We start from the raw sequence: 15,355 nt of genomic DNA, 5'->3' as shown, positions 1-15,355 counted from the left end.
GTAGACATGTCTGTATGTCTCAAATAAGGGTTGGTAAAAGTAGAGCACAGCATGGTTAACAGCCAATCAAAAAGTACAAAATACATTGCTGCTAAATTGAACTTTCCAAGCTAGCAATACTAAAAAAAACCAAATGTTGATGGGATGGTAAGAAGACACTCCTAATAAAGCTGATACTCATTCGATTCAAGTTTATTATTATATAATAAAGCAGTTTTACTGCTGGTTGTATCATTTTTACTTTGTTACATTAATCCACTACACCTTAGGACAGGGGTGGCACGGTGGCGCATTGGTTAGCGCTGCCGCCTCACAACACGGTGGACACGGGTTCAAGTCCCACTCTGTGCGGAGTTCGCATGCTCTCCCCGTGTCTGCGTGGGTTCTCCGGCTTCCTCCCACCTCCAAAAGCATGTGCTTCAGGTTGATTGGCCGGTCCCAAATTGTCTGTAGGAGTGCATGTGTGTGTGAGTGGTTGTTTGTCTTTGTGTGTGGCTCCGTGGTGCACTGGCGTCGTGCCCGGAGTGTCCCCCGCCTCACGCCCCATGCCACTGGGATAGAATCCAGCTCCCCGTGACCTGCTGCGGCGGATGCAGCAGTGGTAATATGAAAATGACTGACTGAACTTAGGATGGCCCATTAAAATATTGTCTGACGTTGAACTGGTCCATGGAGAAAAAAAGGTTGTGAACCTCTGAAAGAAAGACATATGTGTTCTGCAGCAAAGAGTGGTTTTGGTTTGGACGGTGATGGCCAATATGATGCTAAATGTTATTTTGATGTTAGGAGCATGTGACTAAGAATTATGCTGTCCGACATGTCTTCATGTATCTTTTTCCCCACACAGAGGCATCCATCCTCTCCTATGATGGCAGCATGTACATGAAGGTGGTGATGCCGACCATCATGCACACTGAAGCCGAGGATGTCTCCCTGCGTTTCCGCTCTCAGCGGGCGTACGGCCTCCTCATGGCCACTACCTCCCGAGACTCAGCTGACACGCTCAGGCTGGAGTTGGATGGGGGTCGCGTCAAGCTTACAGTCAACTTAGGTATTGTATTAGCCATCTTTGCCATCACACCACTCACTCATTGGCCACCACACCTCCACCTTCACCATGAGATGATTGGCTGTTGACCAGTGAATTCTTTTCTCACTCATTTAATCTTCGTCTGCAGTCTTTTCATCATTTCCTCTTTGCTATGATCCTTTTAAGATTACCATCTGCTGTAGAACACAACAAAATTTTTCTTCATGCATGGGTGTTCATACAGTGTAGAACAGGTTGCCATGGACTGCCCAATGATTTAACTATTATGGCTCTCAGTTTATTTTATTTCAGCGGTCATTTTTGACAATAGTCATATCCATTTTCTTGTTAAAAGAACTTTTGAGACAGTCACAGCACAAGGAGAATTAATGTTATGTTACTCTATTTCAACATATATCTCTTTTTTACCATGTGTGCTGAGACTTTCTAAGAGGTGACCTCCACCGAGTATGCCCACTGATCCTCTCTCCATCATCAACAGGACATTAGAAGAACCCATTCTTGTCTTTCTTAGCAACTTTCTATCTGACATCTGTCACTTTCTTGTTCTCTAGTGAATGTCCATTCTTTTTTCAGTATTTATTTTTCATGTTTCCGTGTCAATTCCATTTTCCATCATGCTTTGTCAAAAGATGGTATTCACCCCTTCAAAGGCCTTAAGCCTGCGGCCCGTCTGGCGAACAGCCCGAGAACAGAGCCCAGCAAAACCTACAGCTGGCTGCGACCCCACATGTTCCCAAACATGTCCAATCATAAAGAATGCCACAATGACAAACGGGTCACACACCTCCATACGCACCAAGCATACATATTGTGTTAGCGAGATCTGTTAGCAGACATTAGCTAGATTTGCAAAACACAAAAACACGTATACACGCAGACACACACCTATTATTACATATTACATCTTAGATTTCTGTCTAAATGGTGGCAAGTCTGATTGGTCAGCGATCATTAATCTGTCTTTTTCTGTAAAACCTTTTTTCAATTGTACATATTTAGACATCTAGTCACTGATGTAGCTTAGTGACACATGCAGGTGGAAGATAGCACTCCAGACGTGATGGTTGGGGTTACTGTGCCTCTGCATGGTGCTGGTGCTGATTGGATCGTGGCTGTTTGCTCCCACTTTTCTGTTGCGGTTGACGACACATGAAACCACCAGCCACATGGTGACCAACCCACACTGTCTTCACGGCTGCATGCAGCAGTCATTCTTGCCAACCGTAAGATTGTACTGTTCAGAATCAAAAGATTTGGCATCGGCATTGATGTAACCAAAATCTAATCAAAGTCCTTTGTTCAATTGATGGGTGGCGTTCAAGCCAATAGCTGCTGCCACATTGTTGGTGTGGAGCACGAGACGTTTTACTTTTTTTAAGCAGAATATTTACATCTGAAGTCTGACATACAGTGTTGGGTTGGAAAACTCATGTGGCTGGTACTACAAGTGGCCATTTTACTGTAAATACTGTACAGAAGTAATAAATTTAAAATGCCAGTGTTATGGGGAACAAAAGAGTACAAGTTTTTTTATTTGTATAATTGACACATTCTTACATTGTTTCGTTTACTGCTAAATTATATTTTTGGAGATTTTCAAAAATGTGTCCATTTCATAGTAATTTGGCATATAGTACATATATACTTGCTGAATAAAATGGCTGCCTTCCTGCATGTGTGCGTCCCCGGAAGGGTGGACTTTTTGGTTTTGGATGTCTGCAGCAGTAACCTTGAAGGATGCAATTTCATCTGTCATTTATTCTCCCCCATCTAGACTGTATCAGGATAAACTGTAACTCCAGTAAGTTAACACTCAAGTTTCATTTTGCTTTCTATGTTAATGCTTTATTGATGTTGTTTCTTTTAAAAGGAATTGTTTAAATGTCCACCCTCCACCTTCTCTTAATCCTAGAACTTGGAGGACATGGTTGCTTAATTGTATGAGAACCAACCTAAATAGCTTCACTCCAATGGAATGTCTGGTGATGCGTTTTGGTTGTTAAACTTATCTCCTAACTTAGCTTCTTTTTAAATCAAACGCCTCTTCCGATTATTTTCTGCCCTGGTCGTCAGTGGTTACCACAAGGAAAATACATTGTTGATTAAATCTAGAAAAAAATTGAAATATTTTCACATGTGACTGTATAAAAACAGTTTAGTTGTACCGGAGAGCTACTTGTGTCAGACTCAGGCTACAGGAGTCTACATCTCCATGAGAGAGAACTCCAGCTGCGGTGTGATGGTCCAGCTGATAAAATAATCTTAGACAAGTCCTGGAATGTGAAATGCTCATGATTTAATGTGGATTGTGGGATTGTAGTGAAGAAAATCAGTGAATTTTTTCTTCTAGGATATCAGACCTCCTGTAATTTGAGCCTGGCTTTGGTCTGGATCCTGTACACTTTGATGTTACCTGTAATTTTAGTACTATACTACCTTTAGTGTCAGTATCTTTAACACATGTTTGAATTATCTGTGAGGGTTTTTAGTGCTCCAGATGATCTGAACTGTTCATTAGGGAACCCCCATAAGCTGCAAAACCTCTTCACTTTCTCCCCAAATGTCTGTTACTAACGAAATGATGTTAATAACAAAAAATAAGTAATTTCCATGAAATAAATCAAGAACACACGCATTTCATTAAACTTAAGAGTAAGGAATGCCTGGAATCATATTTAAATACATATTGCAGGTTTAACATAGCTCAGAGTCATCAATCATACATGGAGTCCTGACGTTGAGCTTGCAATTAATGAAAGATAATTTTTTTTAAGCTGGTGACAATTTAACCAAAGATCATCAGCACCCAAAACAGATTCTCTATAGGTAATATTAAAAAAAAACCTCCACAGATGGAAAAATTATACATTCTGAAGAGATGAAAAAAAAATGCTAAGGCTTTCTTCTTTTTATCATCTGCCGTGAAATTGAGGACATTGAATCTGGATCATGATATCCTGCCTAGACATTTAAATATGACTAGGCAATATCGCTATATCCAAAGTGAATGTGGCTTCACTGTCAACATCCATATTTTAACAGCACCTAAAATCAACATGTTATTATATTTTGACCGCTGTCACATCAAATGTACATTAAACACATATGATTTGATTTCTGGTTGGACATAATTTTTATTGTAGTCTACAAAATGTGTCAGAGCACATCTTTGATTGCTGACATTTTTTAATTTTTAATGGAAAAAAATTAGAAGCATATAGTATTATTAAACCCATGGAAAACCAATTATTTTAAGTGATTAACAACTTTTATTTATAGCAAATGAGGTTGTTAAGATTAAGAGAAAATACAGAAGACAATCAAGTGAGAAAGGATTGCAATTTCTACATTCTGCCCTCAGTGAATTGCTCATCCTTGTCCAAAGACTGAAAATTTTCTATAATTACAAAATAAATAAATGAACAACAACCCTAGAGTGTTTGTATGTATTTACAGACTGGGTATCAAAAATATACTTATTAACAGTACTGTGCATTTATGTTGTCACATATGGTATAGTGTCTCAGTAACAAAGCAGTTCTGTGGGTCACAGATAACTAACTAGGGATTGCTTTTACTCATAATGAGGCTACAGAGATGTTTGCCTTGCTGCCTGTTACTGAATATGTTTCAAAAAAATCCACCAAAACTTTTCTATTTCCTGATAGAAATTTTGAAAGTTGATGCAGCCCGATGGCTTGGATGGGTAGCAGTGTGTTAGGAGACAGAGGTGTCTTCAAAATGCATGTTAAATCAAAACACATGTTAAATACTAATCCTCCCTTACTCACAGTGACTGTTTCGTTTGTGTGTGTGATTATGTCAATGTCAGGGCCTTGGTGTTGGATGGTGATCTTTGTCAGTGGTTTATAACTGCTTGAGCACTGACCTGTAAAGCTCTTGGTCATTGGTCACTGATAACTGGTCATACCAGATAGACTCTATGTACAGACAGTTTACCATTTAGTTTATAACACATAAATTGACAACAAAAACAAAAACAATCTCAGTGCTGAGAAAATGAGAGCAAAACATTCAAAAACAGTTCAGCAGGGATTACAAGGCAAAACTTGACAGACTGAAATGAAATCTAAAGGAATGGGACTTCTTTTTAATTATTAGTATGGCACAAATGTGAATTGATTCATGTACATCAGGAAGGAAATTTTAAGAGTATCATCATCAACAAGAGTGCTCAACTTTTTGGTTTTCACCGGTGTTTTTGATTCAGTGGTTCCAATATAAATTATGTGTGTGTCTGTGATCTCAGCTTTCAACTACTAATAACGTCTGGTTTTAGTTTTCTTTAATTGACATCAAGTTACTTTGGTTGTTTTGTTTGGAGGAATGGTCAAAGTGTGTGATTTAAAAGAGACTATTTTCCGTCGGCAAAAAACCTAAATGCGTGAAAAATATGTAAATAAGGAAGACTTTATAAAAAGACAATGAACTAATATTAAACTGATGTCTAATGTGGTGTGACTTGGTAATGTTGGTTTTGCGTTTGGTATTTGAAAAAAGAGACAAAAGGAAAATATTTCTTTTAGCCTACGATGAGTAAAAGCAAATGTTCCATCTGTGGTTGCTGTCTTTGTTCATACTTTACGAGCACCAGCACTTTAACGGTATAGATATGAGGTGTACTTATTAGAATTACCGATGTTTTTGTATTTATCCTGTTTATTTCACGGACTAAACCAAATCTTTGTTTCCCAAATGAAAACTACATTTAAAAACCTTTTGAGCTATGAAGCCACTTTCAGGCCTTTTAGCTAATCTAGTCTGACTTCTGGGAAAACAAAGGTTTGGTTTGAGGTTCAGGATGTCTTTAACTTTGTGATTGACTACTGTTCTCAGGCAAGGGACCGGAGATCCTGTATGCTGGGCTAAAGCTCAATGATAATGAATGGCATACAGTGCGTGTGGTGCGCCGTGGCAAAACCTACAAGCTTTTGGTTGACGATGATGTAGCTGAAGGTACTTAACCTGCATCAACTTGGCTCATGTTTGAAGAATTGTTCTTAGAGTTGCCTTACAAGTGGTATGACATCATGCTTCAACGTGTTGCCGTAGAAATTGCCAGCGTCAGAATGAAAATCTGCTAGAATTTCTACATGTAGACAGCATGTAGATATGTACCCATCGGTAACAGTTTGCATCCATCTAATGCTGGCATTGTAATTTTCTCCTTAAATCAGCCCTTTTGTGTTAGTGTCAGACAGTGTTCTCTTTTCTTTTCGTTTTTTGTCTTTCTTTTCAACCCATCCCCTTCACCCTCCCCATCTTCAGGCCAAATGGTGGGCGACCATACTCGTCTGGAGTTCCACAACATTGAAACAGGCATCATGACAGAGCGCCGATTTGTTTCCAGCATTCCCTCCAGCTTCATCGGTCATCTTCAGAGCCTAAGGTAATACTTATTTTTACTTCTCAGATGTGTTTATGTTTGACATAATATTAATAATAAGAAAATTAACAAGTCAATAGAGAGTAGTCACTTAAATGCTGTGTTTGTGCTCTTTTGCTTATTAATTTGATGGTTTTGCAGCTCATTTAATGTTTGTTTCAGTGTCTCTTACAGAAAGCAAGTTTAGTGAGATGCTCTTGAACACTTAGAGCATGAAGTGGCTAGATCTCCGTATATATTCTTCAGCAGATGGTGAAAATCAAATCAGTATAAAGTCAATTTCAGCCTCACAATCTCTGTTAGACATACATTGTGTATCAAATGTTTAAAGTAGGGCTGTCACTTGAACGCGTTAATTAGATTAATTAATTATGCTGCAAATTAAAGTGCTATAAAAATTAAATTAAATTAAATTAAAATAATCGTGAGTGGCAAGTCAATGGGCAAGCATTTTAAATTTGGCCCATTGAGTGACTCGTAGGCTGCAGTGATGTCACGTCCTACCTGAGCCACTAGTCAAAAGCAGGGTGACTGACAACAGAAATGGACGCGACACAGGAGAGCGAGGCAAGCCCACTCGGACCCTTAGGCGGAAAGTTTATTTACAAAAAGAACAAAAACGGGACTATCAACAAAATCTGTGCTGCAGACGCCTCCGTCAGTCTGCCCCAGGGCAGCTGTGGCTACACACGTAGCTTACCATCACCAAGTATGAATGAGGAGTGGTTGAATGATGGAACGATGTAAAGCGTCTTTGAGTGTCCAGAAAAGCACTATATAAATATAATCCATTATTATTATTATTATTATTATTATTATTATTTGTACCTTTTGTAAAAGAGAATTTTCATATCACCGAAGCAGCTCCAGCCAAACGTATCATTTAAATGCAAAACATGTAAAGGACACCGAGTTGAACTTTAGCTTACCCTTTTAAGGAAAAGCCTGTTGGCATCTTACTATTTATGTGCCTTATTTAGGGCCATGTTATACTATTTATTTTGAATTGCTTTAGTATTCATTTTGATTGAGAGTCTGCTTATGTGCCTATTTGAGACTCAGCCTTATTTTATTTCTGAATTTAATTTATTTTATTTAACTGCATTTGTATTGCATTTTTGAGAAATGCACCTGGCCTAATTGGTTTGCTGATGTGCTTGGCCGTTTTTCTTTTGAATTTCATTTATAAAGCGCAGTTAACCAATAAAAATGTGGATTTCAAATATTCTTTTCTTGGTGCACTCTATTGATTAGTCATGCACTACAATTTTGTAATGTCCTAGAATTCAAATTCTTTATGTGGGGGCCCCTAGCAGGTATGATTAAAATTGGATTAATTAGATTAATTAATTACAAATCCTGTAATTAATTAGATTATTTTTTTTAATTGCCTGACAGCACTAGTTTAATGTGAAATTTTCAATGTCTTTGTAATGTGCAACGTGTTTTATAGTAGGCAGAGCATTTGTAGTGTTCTTCTGCCACCAAATGCATTTCTAATGCTTGGTCTCTTCTTCTTCACAGATTTAATGGCATGCTATACATCGACCTGTGCAAGAATGGAGACATTGATTATTGCGAGTTGAATGCTCGATTTGGGATTCGTTCCATTATCGCTGACCCTGTCACCTTTAAATCCAAGAGCAGCTACCTGAGCTTGGCCACTCTACAGGCTTACACGTCCATGCATCTCTTCTTCCAGTTCAAGACCACCTCCCCAGATGGATTCATACTTTTTAACTCTGGAGATGGCAATGATTTTATAGCTGTAGAACTGGTGAAAGGGTAGGTTTTATTTAGTGTGTAATATCAGATGACAATGTGAAAACATTTTGAATAACGGATCCTCCAAATCCAATTCGGACTTTTTTGGCTTACTCTCACCTGTTTCATAATCGTTTTGCAACTTGTGTGCAGTACAGGCTCCAGTTATCAGTAAGAAAGTTGTAAAAAATCCTCTGCAAATGAAAAAGTACACTAAATACTTACACGTATTTATGGTTGGCTTACCAACTTAAAAGATCAAGAAATATAAAGGCTCACAATATTGGTGGAGGAAACCTAGTGGCTATCCATTGCAGAAAAGTCATTTAAAAATGTACAAGTATAAACCAGGAAACTTTTTTTCTATACAGTATTTCAACTAAAAATATTAAACATCGTTGGACAAGCTAAATAAAAAAAAAAACAAATCGAAAAAGAAAAAAAAAAACTTTTGACACAAGGGATGTAGTTATTGAATAAATGTATTCCCTATTAATCAACACTTGCATATTGGGTTTACTTAGTTTGGTTTTGTTACATGATGTACATGATGGTGATGTAATTGTCAGTGTTTGTGTGTTCGTCTGTCCATCCACCAAATATCTTCACAACCGTTGCAGATAGAAAGATGAAAAAAAAGCACATTACATTGGCGGCAAAGGGAATAAAAATGAGATGATGACTTTGGCCTTTAGAAAACTAGGTCAAGGTCGAGTTTCATCTTTTGTACATTTTTTGCACATAGCTTAGGAGCCGGGTTAGATAGAAAGACGTAACAAAAGGCATTGTATTCAGGGAGGCAAAGGGATGAAAATTAGATTACAACCTTGACCTTTGAAAAACTAGGTCAGGGTCAAATTTTCACTTTTATGCCTTTTTAGGTATACAACTCTGAAACCAAAAGCAATGCATTCTTAATTTCTCTTCGGGGATCAAAACAGTATATTAAATTAAAATTAAATTGAAAAAATTGAAAAACATTTTCAGGGAGCCAGAGGCAGAAAAATGTATAGGTCAAGGAAAAAATTTTGAATTCAGGGGTGTCGTGGGATGTTGCAGTCTCTGACTTCCTTGTTTTATGTTCGTTTTGTTATGAGGTACACCTTGACACCACCGGGTTGGACCTTTTTTTTTATCTTCTTAATCCATTGTGGCAACAACTTGATGGAAACTTTCCGCAAATATTTTGGTCCACATTGACATTACTGTATCACGCCGTTGAGGCAGATTTGTCGGCTGCACATAAATGATGCTAATCTCCTGTTCTACCATATCCTAATGTCGCTCTATTGGATTGATTTCTAGTGACTATGGAGGCCATTTGAGTGCAAGGAACTCATTGTCATATCATGTTCTTAGTTGGTACTAAGGGATGCCAAAAATATCCTCCACTCCATTACACCACCAGCACAGTGCTTCTAAATTATTTTCTGTTACGCCCCCTTAGTAAGAAGAAAACAATTCGCACACCCCAGTCTCCGGCGCGACTATAAATAACATCAGTTCTCTATGAAATTGTTATAAGTACATCTCTGCCTAACATTGTATTCTTATTAACATTAAAGAAAACAAAAAAGAAATACAGTTAAATTTATAACAAAGAATAACTTTGATAACATTACTTTTTAGTCTGTAACAAAAACCCTTGTTTGAGATGTAAACATTTTTGACCAACGTATTGCACCATTTTTAACTGAAAAATACAATTAAATAAAATCAGTAAACAATAACAAATTCAAATTCAGCTCAGCAATATTAAACGGACAGTAAAGTTAATTTTAAGTGACATATATGTTATTCATCATTATGAAAAATAGAAGAAAAAATAAATTTTATATGTGTAGCATCATTCCTTTGGTCAGAAAAGCTTAAAATCTGCGTCACAGCAGCTTCCGTATTCAGTGGTCAAGTTGGCGTCATACGTCACTTGCGACCAAATAGCTTCGCAGCCATAAGAAACAATGCAATCTACGTTGCAATTAACTCCAAAAATATGCCAAAAAATGCAGAAAATCAAGAAAACACAAAGACAAGGACCTATCCTTTAGAATACCTTTTGGGAAGCTAGGAAGGAGATGGAGAGCACAGATAAACCTGTTTATCACTTCTAATATTGTTTAGTAGTTATAATGCTCACAACAGATCCTCGGATCCTTGGCCATATTGACCCAGTTTATCCGGAGTGTGATTTATCAAGTGTGATTGAGGTGCAATGTCTTTAAGTTGTGCCTTAATTTATTGGGTGACTTGCTCTTGTGTCATTATCTTCGTCTCGCCCAACCATTCTTTTCATCCCTGTTAAAAAAAAAAATCATGTTGTCTTCTTGAGAGTTTGTTTACTGCACTTCATATCACCAAACCCTACACCATAGAGCTGAAACTCCCTGAGCACAACTGACAGTAAGAGCGCCACTGCCAACTAGCGGATGTGCAATTACACTTTATTCTAGTACGGCAAAAAAAGCATGTTGCCAGGGTTACACGCACCACCCTGGCATCGCACCGCTCCCTCCTGCCCTGTTGTTATGGATTCATGGATTGGATGGATGGATTCATGCTTTTATATTGATGATGTCATTTTCTAACCTTACCATCAAAGTGTTGCAGCAGAAATTGAGAATCATCAGACCAAGCAACATTTTCCCAGTGTCTGTTGTCCTCAATTGGTGACCCTGCAGGAACTGCAGTCTCTGTTTTGTTGTTAGCTGACAGGAGTGGCACCTGGTTTTATCTTCTGCTGCTGCATCCAAGAGATTCAGTGTTGAAGTGTTGTGTGTTCAGTGATGGTCTTCTGCAAAAACGACAGGCTAAATTAAAAAACTAAAACAGCCTTTCATTTAGAAATATGTCAGTTTTCTTCTATTAAGTTCAAGTCCAGTTCGGTATAATCCCTCTCAAACATATTTTGAGAGGAATTGATACAACTGTCTGAGTTGTAACAAGTGGTTATTTGAGTTACTGTTGTGTTTCAGTCAGTGCAAACGAGTCTGGCCATTCTCCTTTTACTTCCAACATTAGCAATGCATTTTCACCCATTATGGACCATTCTCTGTACACCTTAGATATGGCTGTGTTTGAAAATCCCACTTTTTGAAATAGCCTAGCTTCACTCTGGTCACGTGAGGCAGTGCAATGTCTGCACCAAGAGGAACCCAGGACTCACATATAGAATGCTTAGGTCATCACGTGTCGACCTTTTGTTTTAGGCTGTATCTAATACACAAGTGTCAAACTCAAGGCCTGGAGGCCAAATACGGCCCGCCACATGATTTTATGTGGTTTGCGAGAGCATAAAAGCTCAGAATGTCTAAAAATAAATAGATTAAAAAAAGTACTTTGACCAAAAAATAAATTTCTCACAGTGCGGTAATTTAGCTAATTTTAATTTTGACAAAATTGTTTTGAACAAAGTTAATGCTCTAACTTGTTATTGATGTTATTTTTCTTTATTCACCTGGACAGATTGATCCTTGATTGATGGACTTATGCGGGTTTCGTAACCTGATAAATTTAAAGGATTTATTTTAAAACAGAGCAACAAGCAAACATTTTTTTCGTGCAACTTAATATTTGTAACTTGAATAAGTAATAAATTCAGAGTTATTCAACATTAAGAAATACTGTAGTTACATTTATGTTACATTACATTGAGTTATATTTAGTGACATGTATTAGTTACATCTTTGTTAACAACCATTATGCTGATGTGGAAATTAGTTTGACACTCCTGATCTAATATAAAGATAAAGAAAGCTGAATGTCAACATTATTTATATTTTACGTACTTTTCTCTTGCAGGTATATCCACTATGTCTTTGACCTTGGAAACGGCCCCAACCTTATCAAAGGCAAAAGTGAAAAGGCACTGAATGATAACCAGTGGCACAATGTGGCAATCACTCGAGACAACAGCAATACCCACACCCTGAAGGTCGATGCTACAGCCACAAGTCAGAGTATCAACGGGGCCAAAAACCTGGACCTGAAGGGTATGAGAATGACATGTCACTTAAGATCCTACTTCTTTGTGTTAATTTGCATTAAAACATGTCCATTTTATTGCATAATGTCACATAATAAGTTTGAGTACAATATGCGGTCTTTAATAGTTTATTTGACTCAAAGTTCACAAAAGACACCATGGGTGGGAAGTTTGGCAGGCTTTGCCAGGTTGAAACATCCTCAGGTCAGAATTTTGGAGGGTTTTTCTCGATGAAACAACCAACCAAGGATCCAGGAATCCAGGATAGGCCTGTGTCAATCAGAAACTGAAAGTAGACCTGCAAATGCTTATGAGATGCTATATACCGAATTATTGAGTAAATTTTGCCATATAATGTACTTGAAAAGCTCGTCAAAATTGATGTCACCCAAGGGATGAGAGATTTTTGCTTAATGACTTAAATTATTTTCTGTTCTAACTTACTGTTTTTTCTGTGCAGGTGATCTGTTCATCGCTGGCCTGGGTCCAGGCATGTATGGCAGTCTGCCGAAACTGGTGGCTTCCAGAGAAGGCTTCCAGGGTTGTTTGGCATCAGTGGACCTCAACGGTCGCCTGCCAGACCTCCTCAGTGATGCCTTGTTCCGCAGCGGGCAGATTGAACGTGGATGCGAAGGTACACCGTCGCCTGATTTAGACTACTACTACACAAACGTCAAGTCCAACTCCAGTTCCGGGAGCCCGTTCTTCCTGCTTAATGCTAACAGTAGCTCCTCCAGCCTGCACCCCCATGGAAGGCATTTTATCATATTTACTGTACTTTTTGCCTCACTGACCCACAGCTAGAGTCAGGCCAAACCTCCGCTATCTATCACCACCGCGTGTTATCGGCCATATTGGTCGCCTACTAAAATGCCGTCACAATCACTGGAACAGTTTATGCCAGTGCAGTGTCATTAAGCACTGCCAGGGGCTCCATTTTCATCCCCAATGCTTTTTAAAGTAGTGCTGTTGTTTTGATTTAATTTGTTTTTGTTTTGGTGAGTGTTGAACAATATTTCGGTATCACCTGGTTCAGGTATGTTGTACAATTAAACTGCACAATGTCATTAGCCTGCATCCATTTGACTGCACAGCGATAGTTAGTTTTTTGCCCTTGCTTCACTGTGCTCCACCCTCTTTGTTCCTGTTTCTTCTTTTTCAGTTTTGCATATTGCTGTCTAGAGGCAACATCAAGAAATTTAAGTTCTGACCAACAAAACAAACACCTTATTTTTAAATCAGGATCTGAATTTATCAAATGCTTTTTATTTGTTCAACAAGTGTGCTTTAGGCATTAGGCTTATTATACAGTCATGTTTTTACTTCAAAAAAATACTTGTAAAGAACTAAGATACTTATTAAACCTGATGTGCCTTATGTTGTACTTTGTTTAACAAAAGGGAGTTGTACTCACCCATAAATGCACTTGTAAGATCATTCTAAGGTTAAAATTGACTTTGGGATCTGCTTGCTTGAGCAAAATGCGATCCTTAAGCGCTCTATGTAGACACTGAATTATTTCAGAAGCACAACAGTTCTGTTGGACATGCCAAGACAGACAACATATAACTGAAAAATGTAGCTGGAATGCTTTAGTGTTTGACCTCAACATTGACACCACATGCAGATTGTGTATGGGTTACAGCTGCTAAGCTTGGCCTGGACAATCAAAACCTAAACATTCATCACAAAGGGATTGGAAGAAAAAAATATTTAGAACTATGAATTTGGACATATTTCATCTCATCACTGACATCACACACTAAATCCACACACCAGTTTGCTCAAAGTTTTTTTATTACTTTTATTTCGTTGTAATTGTTTATGCATATAGGCTGCTGAAACATTTTGCACAAGCACACAAATGTTTCTATTTATCCGTGCAAGCGTCACATTCTTCTGTGGTTGTATTGTCATCCTTTCAAGTACGGGGGCAGTCTCCACAACCTGCTATTGTTTGCATGGGAATCATTTTCTGTACTGTTGTTTTTTTCTTATGCCTGCCATTCAGAACATTGTGGGTATTTTATGTTGATGTTTCATTTGAACAACAATATATCTTTCTGTGTATTGTATGACCTCATTGCTGTGACAATACGAATGACCTTGATAACAATGTTATGTATTTACTGATTGTACTGCAAGAAAGCAAGAGTTCATTTATTTATTTTTAAAAATAAAATGTCATCAATCACAGTTTGTTGATTGTGTCCATTGTCTTTTTGTGCTTTATTTTATGCTTTTCATTTATATCAAAATCAGTTGATTAGTCATTGAAACTGTTTATTCATGTAAATGTATGCATTTCATTGCAACTTTTCATTGCATAATGCTCATGTGTGTTTCTCCATACATTAAGCCCACGTTGGAGTGTGTTAATCATCACAGATGAGTTTGATTTGAGTTACTTCGATATATTGCACCACCACTAGATGGGGACGTTACACTGTTATACATATAACACAAGCATCAGTCAGAGGAAAATGAATTTCACTGGCGTTACAAGTAATGAGTCAGAGCAGTGGATCCGCTGTCGTGATGTTGCTCCTACATTTTAAGTCAATCTAAGATCCCAAAGTAAATCCCGCCCTCCTTGTGTTTGGTTCACCTGGTCCAGAACAGCTGCCTTAACAGAGCAGTGCATCAGTTTACAGGTAAGTCTCCACTCAACTCATGTCGGTGTTACACCCTTCATTGAGGGGGCGAAAATAATAACAAATGTGACGAGAGATATTTTCAGTCAGTAATCACTTTACTGCCATCGTAAAAAGTACTGCGAATCTCCCCCTGAGTAGTCGATCTCAGACGATCAGATCAAGACAGCACTGTTGAACAATGATAACATCAATGTGTCTTAAGTTTTTAACAATAATAAAATAAACAATGAATTTACATTTTAAGCGTTTTGACTTTTTAATCCTCATTTAACCATGAGTTTTTAATGTTTTACATTATTTTAAATCACATTATTATTATTTCTCATTTCTTAATGTTAATCTTATTATAAATCTTCAATCAAATAACATTCTATTAGCTTACCGTTTTATTAGTGTCATTATAATAATTTGTAACTTGTCACACACTCCCCTAAAAAATTAATTTCGTCTCGACATTAATCAAATTTTTTTTTTTTAGTCTATAATGAACT

At 37.7% G+C, this 15,355-nt stretch overlaps 1 protein-coding gene across 2 annotated transcripts in view; it reads left to right on the top strand.

Moving 5' to 3' along the window:
- The window catches only part of nrxn3a (neurexin 3a), a 227,550-nt gene that overhangs the window by 119,179 nt on the left and 93,016 nt on the right, over positions 1–15,355 (top strand). For both annotated transcript variants that reach the window (XM_068338595.1, XM_068338594.1), the window contains 7 exons: positions 848–1,051; positions 2,829–2,855; positions 5,912–6,031; positions 6,344–6,464; positions 7,986–8,246; positions 12,024–12,214; positions 12,668–12,841. In XM_068338595.1, coding sequence (XP_068194696.1) covers positions 848–1,051; positions 2,829–2,855; positions 5,912–6,031; positions 6,344–6,464; positions 7,986–8,246; positions 12,024–12,214; positions 12,668–12,841 — 1,098 coding nt within the window. The remainder of the gene's footprint in view (positions 1–847; positions 1,052–2,828; positions 2,856–5,911; positions 6,032–6,343; positions 6,465–7,985; positions 8,247–12,023; positions 12,215–12,667; positions 12,842–15,355) is intronic.

The sequence above is a fragment of the Antennarius striatus genome, chromosome 17, assembly GCF_040054535.1.
Source record: "Antennarius striatus isolate MH-2024 chromosome 17, ASM4005453v1, whole genome shotgun sequence".
NCBI classification, from domain to species: Eukaryota; Metazoa; Chordata; class Actinopteri; order Lophiiformes; family Antennariidae; genus Antennarius; species Antennarius striatus.
Note: the sequence above shows the minus strand (reverse complement) of the source record. Positions and strands in the feature narration are given on the sequence as shown.